The sequence below is a fragment of the Odocoileus virginianus genome, chromosome 11 (genome assembly GCF_023699985.2).
Source record: "Odocoileus virginianus isolate 20LAN1187 ecotype Illinois chromosome 11, Ovbor_1.2, whole genome shotgun sequence".
Lineage (NCBI taxonomy): Eukaryota > Metazoa > Chordata > Mammalia > Artiodactyla > Cervidae > Odocoileus > Odocoileus virginianus.
Genome location: NC_069684.1, coordinates 40,351,303 through 40,364,745, shown reverse-complemented (window position 1 = coordinate 40,364,745; position 13,443 = coordinate 40,351,303). Strand labels below are relative to the sequence as shown.

The window sequence follows — 13,443 nt, the reverse complement described above, 5'->3', positions numbered from 1 at the left end:
CTATACATAGAAAACTATAAAAACACTGATGAAAGAAATCAAAGAGGACACAAACAGATGGAGAAACATGCCGTGTTCATGGACTGGAAGAATCAATATTGTCAAAATGGCTATACTACCCAAAGCAATCTATAGATTCAATGCAATCCCTATCAAGCTACCAACGGTAGTTTTCACAGAACTAGAACAAATAATTTCACAATTTGTATGGAAATACAAAAAACCTCGAATAGCCAAAGTAACCTTGAGAAAGAAGAATGGAAATGGAGGAATCAACCTGCCTGACTTCAGACTCTACTACAAAGCCACAGTCATCAAGACAGAATGGTACTGGCACAAAGACAGAAATATAGATCAATGGAACAGAATAGAAAGCCCAGGGATAAACCCACGAACCTATGGACACCTTATCTTCAACAAAGGAGGCAAGGATATACAATGGAAATAAGACAATCTTTTTAACAAGTGGTGCTGGGAAAACTGGTCAACCACTTGTAAAAGAATGAAACTAGAACACTTTCTAACACCATACACAAAAATAAACTCAAAATGGATTAAAGATCTAAATGTAAGACCAGAAACTATAAAACTCCTAGAGGAGAACATAGGCAAAACACTCTCCGACATGAATCACAGAAGGATCCTCTATGACCCACCTCCCAGAATATTGGAAATAAAAGCAAAAATAAACAAATGGGACCTAATGAAACTTAAAAGCTTTTTCACAATAAAGGAAACTATAAATAAGGTGAAAAGACAGCCCTCAGATTGGGAGAAAATAATAGCAAATGAAGCAACAGACAAAGGATTAATCTCAAAAATATACAAGCAACTCCTGATGCTCAATTCCAGAAGAAGAAATGACCCAATCAAAAAATGGGCCAAAGAACTAAACAGACAGTTCTCCAAAGAAGACACACAGATGGCTAACAAACACATGAAAAGATGCTCAACATCACTCATTATCAGAGAAATGCAAATCAACACCACAGTGAGGTACCATTATACGCCAGTCAGGATGGCTGCTATCCAAAAGTCTACAAGCAATAAATGCTGGAGAGGGTGTGGAGAAAAGGGAACCCTCTTACACTGTTGGTGGGAATGAAAACTAGTACAGCCACTATGGAGAACAGTGTGGAGATTCCTTAAAAAACTGGAAATAGAACTGCCATATGACCCAGCAATCCCACTTCTGGGCATACACACTGAGGAAAACAGATCTGAAAGAGACACATGCACCCCAATGTTTATCGCAGCACTGTTTATAATAGCCAGGACATGGAAGCAACCTTGATGCCCATCAGCAGACGAATAAATAAGGAAGCTGTGGTACATATACACTATGGAATATTACTCAGCCATTAAAAAGAATTCATTTGAATCAGTTCTAATGAGATGGATGAATCTGGAGCCCATTATACAGAGTGAAGTAAGCCAGAAAGATAAAGACCATTACAGTATACTAACACATATATATGGGATTTAGAAAGATGGTAATGATAACCCTATATGCAAAACAGAAAAAGAGACACAGATGTACAGAACAGACTTTTGGACTTTGTGGGAGAAGGCGAGGGTGGGATGTTTCAAGAGAACAGCATCAAAACATGTATATTATCTAGGGTGAAACAGATCACCAGCCCAGGTTGGATGCATGAGACAAGGACTCAGGCCTGGTGCATTGGGAAGACCCAGAGGAATCGGGTGGAGAGGGAGGTGGGAGGGGGGATCGGGATGGGGAATACATGTAACTCCATGGCTGATTCATGTCAATGTATGACAAAACCCACTTCAATATTGTAAAGTAATTACCCTCCAACTAATAAAAATAAATGAAAAAAAAAAAGAAAAAGAAAAAAGAAAGGACAGTGCCTTCTTACCCTTCTCAAGATGACCTTGATTTCAGTCTTATCCTTTCAGTTACAAGCCATTACTTAGCCCGTTAACAAGTACCAGTGGTTTTATTTTACTTTCTCATTCATTGACTCTGTACAATGATATTGCATTGCCAGGGTAGCACCACAGCCTGGAGATCCTGTCTGATCTTCCCCCAGATTCCACTCTGGACGGGGACTGATCAGGTGGCACCCAAGCCACCAGGGTTGGGAGACAGCCCCCTTCCTACTACATGCACTTCATTCCTCTGGGTCTCTTCATCCTTCTCTCATACACCTTCCTCTCTCCCTGCTCTTCTAGTCCTGCTATTGTCTCCATATTTTTCCTTTCTTACCTACCCTCTTCTATTGCCTAACTCCAGGTCCCCTAGGAGTTTTAAACTTTTCACCAGAGCCTTTCCTACCATAAGCTTGATTTAGCCTGAATGGCCACTCAAAAGACTTTATTTAATCCCACAAAGCCTAGAAAATGTAAAAGAAGCCTTAGAAATGTAATATCGTCCCTGTTAGATTTAGCTAATCCTTTTTCATTTCCAAAGTTCTTAGAAATACACTATTTCATATGTTCTTCATCCTACCCAATCAACTAACAAGGATGGCAAGTATTAGCATCCCTATTTTACAGATGAATAAAAGAGAGCCTACAAAGAAAAAATGGTTTTCCCAAGCTCTGTTAAGTATAAACATTTGGACACAAAGCCACCCTTACTACCTCCTGCTCCAGAGCTCCCTCCATTTGATCACATCGTCTGTTTCTGTGCATTCACCATAAGCCCAAAATGACTCAGCTTACTTAAAATCATCTAGCAAAGCATTTGCTTTGTGATTCCAAAGACACAGCCAGAAAAGGCTGATTCCAAAGGCACAGCCAGAAAAAGCTAATTCTGCCCTTGTTCCTTTTAAACACAGGCATACTTTCCTTGTACAATTGCTTCTGAGGAGGAGAGAGTTTCTAGCATTTCTCAGCAGATAGAGAAGTCCCTGGTTTCCCTTGTGGTCCTTCAGCATTCAGCTATCTCTAGAATGACAGGGATAACTGCATGCTAGAATTCAGCAGGAGAAGTAGAGCTAGAGAAAACTCTGACCTCCTTCTCCCCAGGCTTCTAAATTCTTGTAAATGGTAAGCATGGTTCCATCTTCTTTCTTGGTCGTTCATGAATCCACTCCCACAGAGGTAACTTCCCACAGTACTGTCACCTCCTGCCTAGCTGAGGGGAGAGCCTCAGAATGAAGAGGAGAAGGGGAGGAGGAGGGCGGGCTGACGGCATCAGTTCCTGGCAGATCTCTTCCTTATCCGTGTTAATGTCTAGGGTACAACTAAGAGAGCCTGTGCTAAATGACGAGCTCCCAGGCCGTATCATCACTGGGAAGGTACTCATCAAGCCAAGCGTTAAGGAAGTGAAGGAACACTCTGTCGTATTTAACAACACCCCAAAGGAAGAGCCCATCGATATCATTGTTTTTGCCACTGGATACACTTTTGATTTCCCCTTCCTTGACGAGACTGTAGTGAAAGTCGAAGATGGCCAGGCATCGCTGTACAAGTACATCTTTCCTGCACATCTACCCAAGCCAACCCTGGCTGTCATTGGTCTCATCAAACCCCTGGGCTCCATACTACCCACAGCGGATACACAAGCTCGATGGGCTGTTCGGGTCCTGAAAGGTAAGTGTATAAGAAATAGGAGAACATGGGAATTCCCTGGCAGTCCAGGGGTTTCACAATGGAGGGCTCAGGTTCAATCCCCGGTTGGGGAACTAACATCTCACAAGCCACATGGTGTGGCCAAATTAAAATAAATTAATTAATTTTAAAAAAAGAAATAACAGGATATATGTGTTCAGTTTACCATGTCATTTTAGATACTGGAAATTTTAAGACTTTCCCACCTCCCATCTAAAATAATAGAATTTTTAAAAGCAAATTCATCTATTGTTCACTGAATTACAATATCATAATGAATTTGTGCCAGTACAAGCACAAAAGATAAATCATGGATCAAAAAATCTCAGCTGCTAGTCTGACTGAATCAACTGGTTCAATGAACATTTGAACATTTTAAAAGCTCAATCAATTGAATGACAAATTCAGTCAAGTCAGTTGTGAGGTTCTGCAATATCAAATAAGTAGGGAGGGGATTTGATTCTTATCTCTTCAACTGGTGGCATAATCACCAGGAGTTAACATTACTCTGCTAACATTTCTGCCAAAAGAACAGATGACTTGCCGGGTACTAGATATAAAAGATGTGCAGTAGTAAAGCATCTTTGCCTGCTAAGTAAGCACTGAAGTTACATTGCATTTTTGTTTATTTGTTTGCTTTATAGGTGTGATTAAGTTACCACCATCAAGCATCATGATTGAGGAAGTTAATGAAAGAAAAAAAAACAAGCCCAGTGGGTAAGTTAACTGCTATGCATTCTTTTTGAATCACAACTAAAACTGGTAAAGCAAGAGCAAAGAATGGTGTGAGTTACACTGGAGAAAAAAGCGCTAAGACTGAAAAGGAGGGGAAAAAAGACTAAGCTAACCTGTTAAACGAAAGAGAGGAAAAGGAAACTGAGGTTTTAACATCCTAAACCATCACTTTAGACCATGGTCATCTAGCATGACATGGAGACCTGGAGTTTATATCCTAAACCAAATGTAATTAATCCTTATCTACCAGATATTACTCTATACTTCTATCCATAATCAGAAGGCAAGCTGTTGTGTTTATCCACTCTGACACAAAAGGGTCTGCTCATTCATTCATTTCAGCAAATCCACGTTCAGCTCTCCTGTTTTTATTCAGACGGCCACTCTAGAACAGGAGTCAAAACAGGGCCAATGGACCAAATCTGCCAGCCACCTATTTTCCTATTTTAAATCACTAGAAAGAAGAAGATTTTATGATATGTGCAAAGTTTGTAAAATTCACATCACTGTGGCCATAAGTAAAGCTTTATTAGCACACAGCCCCACTGAAGTTTGGGCTTCCCTGGTGGCTCACTGGAAAAGAATCTGCCTGCCGATACAGAAGACACAGGTTTGATCCCTGGGTGGGGAAGATCCCCTGGAGAAGGAAATGGCCACCCACTCCAGAATTCTTGTCTGGGAAATCCCATGGACAGAGGAGCCTGGCGGGCTACAGTCCATGTGGTTGCAGAGTCAGACGCGACCGAGCAGACTCGATTTAAGTATTGTTTAAGACTGCTTTCGCATTAGGACAGCAAAGTTGACTAGCTGAGGTCGAGACTGTAACATGGCCCTCGTAGACCTTAAATATTTAGCATCTAGCCTTTTGCAGAACAAGTTTGTCAGCCCTTCTCCAGAGAGAGGTCTCCACTTGGGCTCTGCTTTTTGGCTACCACAAAGGGCCAGGGACAGTGGAAGGTAGATGGCCAGCTGGGAGGGACTCTTGCTCTCCCCAGCTCCTAATCCTAAAGCACCTCTGATTTTCTCGGTTTTACTGTTTATGTTTCAGACTTTGACATATATTTTTCACTTGGGAAAAAGAAGGGGTTTGTGGCCGAGAAAAAAGACTTAAAATCACTGCATTTAAGAAACACCACTTTTCTCCTTCATATATATTTCCAAATTTCAAATGTTTTACTATCCTTGTCAAAGTCCTAAATCCCAAAATTATAAAAGCACTTCCAGTGTCTCTTCTTCTTTCTCAACCTGGGATATGATTTGATCTCCATTATGCAATTCTAGTATAACATAAATCACTAATTAGAACTACATGAAGCAACAGCTTTTGTCACTTTGGTCAGTCAAGGGATTAATTAATTAAAGACTAATACCAGCATTACACAGAATTTCACCCTAATGAGTTTTGTGATTTTTCACATTATACAGATAAACCAATAACTGAGTTTTAGGAAGATATAAGAATAGTAAAATTATATAAAACCTTTTTTGCTAATCATTTAACAATAGAACTAAAGTAATACTAGATTCATTATCAGCATTTGACAAACAATGTGTACAGAGTGTTTTTTCAAAGGATCTATCTTGTATTTAAACAATACCATGAGACCATTTGACAGCTATGGGCGTGGAGGGAAGAATACAGAAACCAGTTCAAATTTTGTGGCCTCATTGTTTACCTCTGGCACTTTTACTTGTTCTAAAGTTACCATTATTTAATCTTTTTGTTTTCTCCTTTATCCCAATCTTCCTTTTATAAAGGTTTGGCTTGTGTTACTGCAAAGCTTTGCAAACCGATTATATCACATATGTAGATGAACTCCTGACCGCTATCAATGCAAAGCCCAACCTGTTCTCTCTGCTCCTGACGGATCCACGCCTGGCTTTGGCCATCTTCTTTGGCCCATGCACACCATACCAGTTCCGTTTGACTGGTCCGGGGAAATGGGAAGGAGCCCGAAATGCTATCATGACCCAGTGGGACCGAACATTCAAGGCCACCAAAACTCGAATTGTACAAGAATCCCCATCTCTCTTTGCAAGCTTACTTAAACTCTTCAGCTTTCTAGCTTTGCTTGTGGCCATTTTCCTGATTTTCCTATAAATAAAAAATTACCTAAATAAACTATCAAATGCACAGAGTAGATGGACAGCAATCTGGTTCCCCCACTGCAACAACTTTGCCTTCATGACTATAATCTATATCTGAGCAATGAAAGCCACCCCTTCCCCTTCCCTGGCTGGCTTGAGGACCCACTAGTATTCCTGAGAATCTCCCAGCTCCACCTGCTTCTAATGCTAGAGGAAGATAACCAAGATTTCTGTGCATTTGAAGGCTGCTGGAAGGTTCAGGGTTCATTTTAGAAGAGAGAGTTGTCTCAGACACCACTTTGAGAAATTAGACCTCTTTCCTATTTTCATATATCTCAATTAAAACTCAATATTTCATGAAACATTTGGTTGTATTAAAATGGCACTCTTATGGTATCAGTTGATTAAAAATAAAAAGAAAGCAAAAGCCTAGGATTACCTTGAGTGGTCTTTAATTCTCTTTTTAAGAGTTGGGGGACCATCAGCAGATGAATGGATGAGGAAGCTGTGGTACATATACACCATGGAATATTACTCAGCCATTAAAAAGAATTCATTTGAATCAGTTCTAATGAGATGGATGAAACTGGAGCCCATTATACAGAGTGAAGTAAGCCAGAAAGATAAAGACCATTACAGTATACTAACACATATATATGGACTTTAGAAAGATGGTAACGATAACCCTATATGCAAAACAGAAAAAGAGACTCAGATGTATAGAACAGACTTGTGGACTCTGGGAGAAGGCGAGGGTGGGATGTTTCAAGAGAACAGCATTGAAACAGGTATATTATCTAGGGTGAAACAGATCACCAGCCCAGGCTGGATGCATGAGACAAGTGCTCGGGCCTGGTGCACTGGGAAGACCCAGAGGGATGGGGTGGAGAGGGAGGTGGAAGGGGGGATCGGGATGGGGAATACATGTAACTCCATGGCTAATTCATTTCAATGTATGACAAAAACCACTGCAATGTTGTAAAGTAATTAGCCTCCAACTAATAAAAATAAATGGGAAAAAAAAAGAGTTGGAGGAAAGAGAGAAGGGGATGAGAAGTCTATTAATAAAGACCATAAAAGGATGGGAGGTGTCAATGACTTGGTTGGAGTGTTTCTATAGGAATGTACCTGCCTAGAAGTGCCCATGCCCCTAGAATACACTCTTCAACCAAACAGGGTCTTCAGCTGACATAAGAACAAACCCAATCAGATCTATTCCACAGAAAGCAACCACCTCCACCCGCTCTTGGAACCAGCCTCCAGCATCCAAAGGAAAAACATCTTCCACTCACATACACCTTTACAACTCTGCTTAAAGAGGGAAACGGCTGCCTCTTCTAAGAGTCAACCAAACCCAATTGGAAAAGACAGAGCTGAGAAGTCTTTCACAGAGAGATAATAGGAGAAAGGAAAGACAGGAAAAGAAGAGCAAAGGCAAACACCGTGTCTAAAGCAGCTTTTGACCAAGCTATACCAACGCTGGATCCTCTCTCACAGTTACACATTTGAGAATCTGACTCAGCCAGAAAAGGTATTGCCTTCACATCATCTCACTGAGGGGCTTAGATGGCACACTTCACCTCACAGACAGGCCCATGGTTTGCACACTGGAGGAAATTCAAAACCGATGGACTCAGGATTGAGTTGTGTAGGTAAGAAGAGATGCAGTTTGTGTCGCTTCCACTCTGGTCTGCTCTTCCAGCTCCTCTTTCTTGTTCCATTTTTTAACACTTCTAACCTATTTCACTTCTTAACATATGTGATATTGTGGTATGTAATAACAACAGTACATTTGGCCTTCCTCCTCATTTCCAGCACAGAACTCCTAAGACTCTTGAAATCTCCTAAGTGATGAGAACATAAAAATATCTTTTGTTAATGAGGTGACTCTCGGAAAACACCTAAAGATGGGGGCCAATCACCAGGAGAACCATCCATGTGATTAGAAGATTGGAATTGTCCTTCCACCCCTTGGATCTGTGGGGAGGGGAGAGGCAGGCTGGAGGTTGAATCAATAACCAATGGTTAGTGACTTAATCAATCATGTCTATGTAATGAAACCTCTGTAAAAACCAAAAAGGATGAGGTTCAGAGAGCTTCTGACTTGGTGAACACATAGAGATTCAGGGAGAATGGTGCCCATTCCCCCTTCCCACCTACCTTGCCCTGTGTAGCTCTTCTATCTGGCTATTCCTAAATTATATCATCCTTTTACAATAACTAGTTATCTATAAATAGAATGCTTCTCTGAGTTCTGGGAGCCAAACTAGTTCACAAAAGCACTGATTATTTTAGCAAATTGTTGAACCCAATTAGGGGCTCATTGAAACTTCCTACCTACAGCTGGTTCTCAGAAGCACAGGTGACAACCTGGGCTCATGATGGATATCTGAAGAGAAAGCAATCGTGTAGGACTATCTCTAGGTAGATAGTGTCAGAATCAAGTTCAACTATAGGAAACCCAGCTGGTCTCCAAAAACTGCTCAATGGTGTGGGAAGAAAACCCCCACACATACATTGGAATTGGAAGCAGAACACTTAATATAGGAACTCATAGTGGAAAAACTGCTCTGCTGAATATAATAGAAAAGACTTTGGGAAAAGCTTTTCTCTCCCATGAAGCAGAGCTGACACTTGAGCATTCCTCATGAAGTTGGCTGGGAACGTTGGGTACCCAGGGTGAAGCAGGGCAAGGTGAACTATCCAGGCAACCATGGGGCAAACTATGGGAACAAGCTGGAGCCTGAATCTAATCTCATCTGCTGAACACATTGTACCAAGAGACTGAATACACAGACAGATTATTGCCAAACCATCTACAGTAGAACTCTTACCCATAACCTCTGCAACAATCAGATTAGAACACGCAGGACCAAGACTTGGTCAATAAGTGCCAGCTTCTCTAACTCTTGCCCTGGTTCCAACTCAAAAACAACAAAGAAAATCAAACATAATCCCCAAACCAGGCACATGTGATGCCTTGTTTCTCATTAGCCCGCCTCCACCTTTCCCACGCCAACAATCTCCAATAAGAGTATGTCTGAATCCCTCCTATTTTCTAATTTTTTAAAAAATTCCCCTTCCTGCCTTTGAATCTCTGCCAAATGTAATGATGGTAGCTGAGTTTCTTACCATGGCAAGCTCTGTCTTCATGGGGAAGTCAGTGCTACACAATTTAACAAGAAACAGACAAGGAAATATCAGCTGATTACTCCAAGGTTGTTGCTGTTTGTGGTTTAGTTGCTAAGTCGTGTCCGACTCTTCTGCGACCCCCTGGACTGTAGCCTGCCAGGCTCCTCTGTCCGTGAGATTTCCCAGGCAAGAATACCCGAGTGGGTTGCCATTTCCTTCTCCAGGAGATCTTCCCGACCCAGGGATTGAACCCACACCTCCTGCATTGGCAGGTGGATTCTTTACCACTGAGTCACCTGGGAAGCCCCTAGTCCAAGGTAACAGAACTAATAAGTGGCTGCGTGAAGACATGGATCTGCAAAACATATATCCAGGGATCTTCTTAATGCCAGCATTTAAGCCTGTGGTTTCCAAAGTGCAAATGACTTCAGAAGTCTTAATAGTGATATCATGAAAGTCATATTACAAGGATATTGCTCCACGAAAGCATCCATATGTCTCCCTTTCTCACTCTGCCTGAGTGTGTGTATAGACCTGCCTCTCTATCCAAGCACATCTGCCCTGCTCTGTCTGGGATTTTGCAGCTAATTTCCTCCATGTAGACCACCATGCTTCTGAATCTCCACATGCATCTTTTTCACTGTTCATCCCTCCCTCTTCTTCTCTGACCATGACTATTCTAGACCTACTCTGTGGCCATAGTGTAGAACAAGTTCAATAGGGAGAAGGGGTCTCATTCCTCACCTTGGAATTAGGCCATAAATCATACTGGGAAACAGTATGTCAACTATAGTTTTACAGAGTCTCCAAACATCTCTCAGAACCAAAATTAGATCACCTTGAAAGGAGTGCTCTTGACAATGCTTATTCATGTTATTTAACTGTGAAAGAATAAAAACAAATATTTATTGAGTACTGTTTATTTTTAAACTGTGCAGTTCTACATCAGTTCAGTTCAGTCGCTCAGTCATGTCCAACTCTTTGCGACCCCATGGACTGCAGGACACCAGGCTTTCCTGTCCATCACCAACTCCTGGAGCTTACTCAAACTCATGTCCATCAAGTCAGTGATCCAATCATCTCATCTTCTGTTGTCCCCTTCTCCTCCTGCCTTCAATCTTTCCCAGCATCAGGGTCTTTTCCAATGAGTCAACTCTTCCCATTGGGTGGCCAAAATATTGGAGTTTCAGCTTCAGCATCAGTCCTTCCAATGAATATTCAGGACTGATTTCCTTTAGGATAGACTGGTTGAATCTCCTTGCAGTCCAAAGGACTCTCAAGAGTCTTCTCCAACACAGTTCAATAGCATCAATTCTTCGACACTCAGCTTTCTTTATAGTCCAAATCTCACATCCATACAAGACTATCGGAAAAACCATAGCCTTGACCAGACAGACCTTTGTTGGCAAAGTAATGTCTCTGCTTTTTAACATGCTGTCTAGGTTGATCATTCCTTGCAAGGAGTCTTTTAATTTCATGGCTTTTAATTTCTGCAGTGATTTTGGAGCCCAAACGAATTCTACATAATTGCCAAATGAATTCTACATAATTACCTGTTGAAATACATTTTTTCCATTACTGATTGAAACACATCCCATGCATAAGAACAAATGAATTTATTTACTGTTGCCCTAATGGTCCAGGAGCGAGCAAGGAGAATGAAGACAGAACACGAAATCTGGTGCAATGGGTCAGGGGATCCTGCAGCCTCTATTGGACTGACATGCACAGTCCATCCTGAGTCCAGCTTTTGTTCCTAATTGCTGACTACAGGACTTTCTCAGATCTTATCTTTCTCAAGACACATGCTGTGTTGATCACCCACTCCTAAATGTCATGACTATACTGACATAGTCCAGATCTCCTTGTGTTTAGCCCAGGCCAATCCCTTCTGGGCTAGTCTTAGGAACAATTAGCAAGTATGCAGTATTCACGCCTGGTGCCAACCCGGTGTTCCAAGGTCCATGCTGTCATGATCCCAGTCATACTCCCTTCTGGATCTGGCCTTGGGGTTTGTAACAAGGCAATTATTCTCAAGAAAAAAATGAAAGATAATCACTAACATAATTTCTTAATATATGCTGTTTTACCAGGTGCTATTTCTGTGAAATTTCTCAGGGCTGTGAAAGTGCATTATTAGGAATTCCCACTACAAGTTAGGTCCCAGAAACCTAGCAAAAGTGAAAACATATTAAACACTTTGGCCTCCGGCACATCCTTTAAATCAGAAAGACTGGTAAGGCATTTCAACTCAAAGGTAATTTTACACTGTCAGAAATTCTTTTTAGTGTATACAAATAGCACCCCCTACTGGACCTATCTTTTTCTACAGTCCAACACTCCAGATCTTTCAATACACCCTGCTGTAGAGCTGCTTAAAGAACTGAAATGAGTGCAGAAGTTCTGCTATTTACGAGCTGTGTGAACCTGAGCAAGTAATGCACTTTTCTGAAGCTACAGTTTTCTTTTCTATTGCATAAAAGTTACAACACATCCTACCTCGTAGAGTCTCACAAGGATTAAACAGTGTAATCCACCATTCCAGAAAGAATGAAGAGACGGAATCAAAGCAAAAACAACACCCAGTTGTGGATGTGACTGGTGATAGAAGCAAAGTCTGATGCTGTAAAGAGCAATATTGCATAGGAACCTGGAATGTTAGGTCCATGAATTAAGGCAAACAGTAAGTGGTCAAACAGGAGATGGCAAGAGTGAACGTCAACATTTTAGGAATCAGCGAACTAAAATGGACTGGAATAGGTGAATTTATCTCAGATGACCATTATATCTACTACCATGGGCAAGAATTCCTTAAAAGAAATGGAGTAGCCATCGCAGTCAACAAAAGAGTCTGAAACGCAGTATTTGAATGCAATCTCAAAAACAACAGAATGATCTCTGTTCATTTCCAAGGCAAACCTGGAGTAACAGGCAAATTTGGCCTTGGAGTACAGAATGAAGCAGGGCAAAGGCTAATAGAGTTTTACCAAGAAAACGCACTGGTCACAGCAAACACCCTCTTCCAACAACACAAGACAAGACTACACATGGACATCACCAAATGGTTAATACTGAAATCAGATTGATTATATTCTTTGCAGCTAAAGATGGAAAAGCTCTATACAGTCAGCAAAAACAAGACCGGGAGCTGACTATGGCTCAGATCATGAACTCCTTATTGCCAAATTCAGACTTAAATTGAAGAAAGTAGTGAAAACAACTAGAACATTCAGGTATGACCTAAATCAAATCCCTTATGATTATACAGTGGAAGTGACAAATAGATTCAAGGGATTAGATCTGATAGACAGAGTGCCTGAAGAACTATGGATGGAGGTTCATGACATTGTACAGGAGGCAGGATCAAGACCATCCCCAAGAAAAAGAAATACTAAAAGGCAAAATGGTTGTCTGGGGCGGCCTTACAAACCGCTATAAAAAGAAGAGAAGCAAAAGGCAAAGGAGAAAAGGAAAGATATACCCATTTGAATGCAGAGTTCCAAAGAATAGCAAGGAGAGATAAGAAAGCCTTCCTCAGTGATCAATGCAAAAGAAATACTGTACCTAATGGACATAAATACTCATATAAGATATATCATTATTTTAAAACAGTCTCTAACTTCAGAGCATTTTGATTTTTTTTAAAGTCTACATTTAATCCTTTCTCTTCAAAAAAAAAAAAAAACCTTGATAGATCATTAAAAATAGACATCAAAATTTTAGGCCAAAATGGAAAATATAATGAGACAATTAGCTTGTATTAATAGGATAAGACTATTGGGTGCATTTTCCTACAGAGTAAAAGTTATGCGATTTAACTATTTTCATAGTCATATCTTTATTTCTGAAACCTGTTTTCATGGACGTGCCAGCAGACTTATAAAGCATGTAACTATGGTTACTAAACAG

At 40.8% G+C, this 13,443-nt stretch overlaps 1 protein-coding gene across 1 annotated transcript in view; it reads left to right on the top strand.

The window, feature by feature from the left end:
• Positions 1 to 6,837, top strand: part of FMO1 (flavin containing dimethylaniline monoxygenase 1) — a 31,496-nt gene extending 24,659 nt beyond the window's left edge. Inside the window, exons 6-8 of the mRNA XM_070474335.1 lie at positions 3,206 to 3,561; positions 4,224 to 4,296; positions 6,073 to 6,837. Coding sequence (XP_070330436.1) covers positions 3,206 to 3,561; positions 4,224 to 4,296; positions 6,073 to 6,415 — 772 coding nt within the window. The 3' untranslated portion in view covers positions 6,416 to 6,837. The remainder of the gene's footprint in view (positions 1 to 3,205; positions 3,562 to 4,223; positions 4,297 to 6,072) is intronic.
• The last annotated feature ends 6,606 nt before the right edge of the window (positions 6,838 to 13,443 follow it).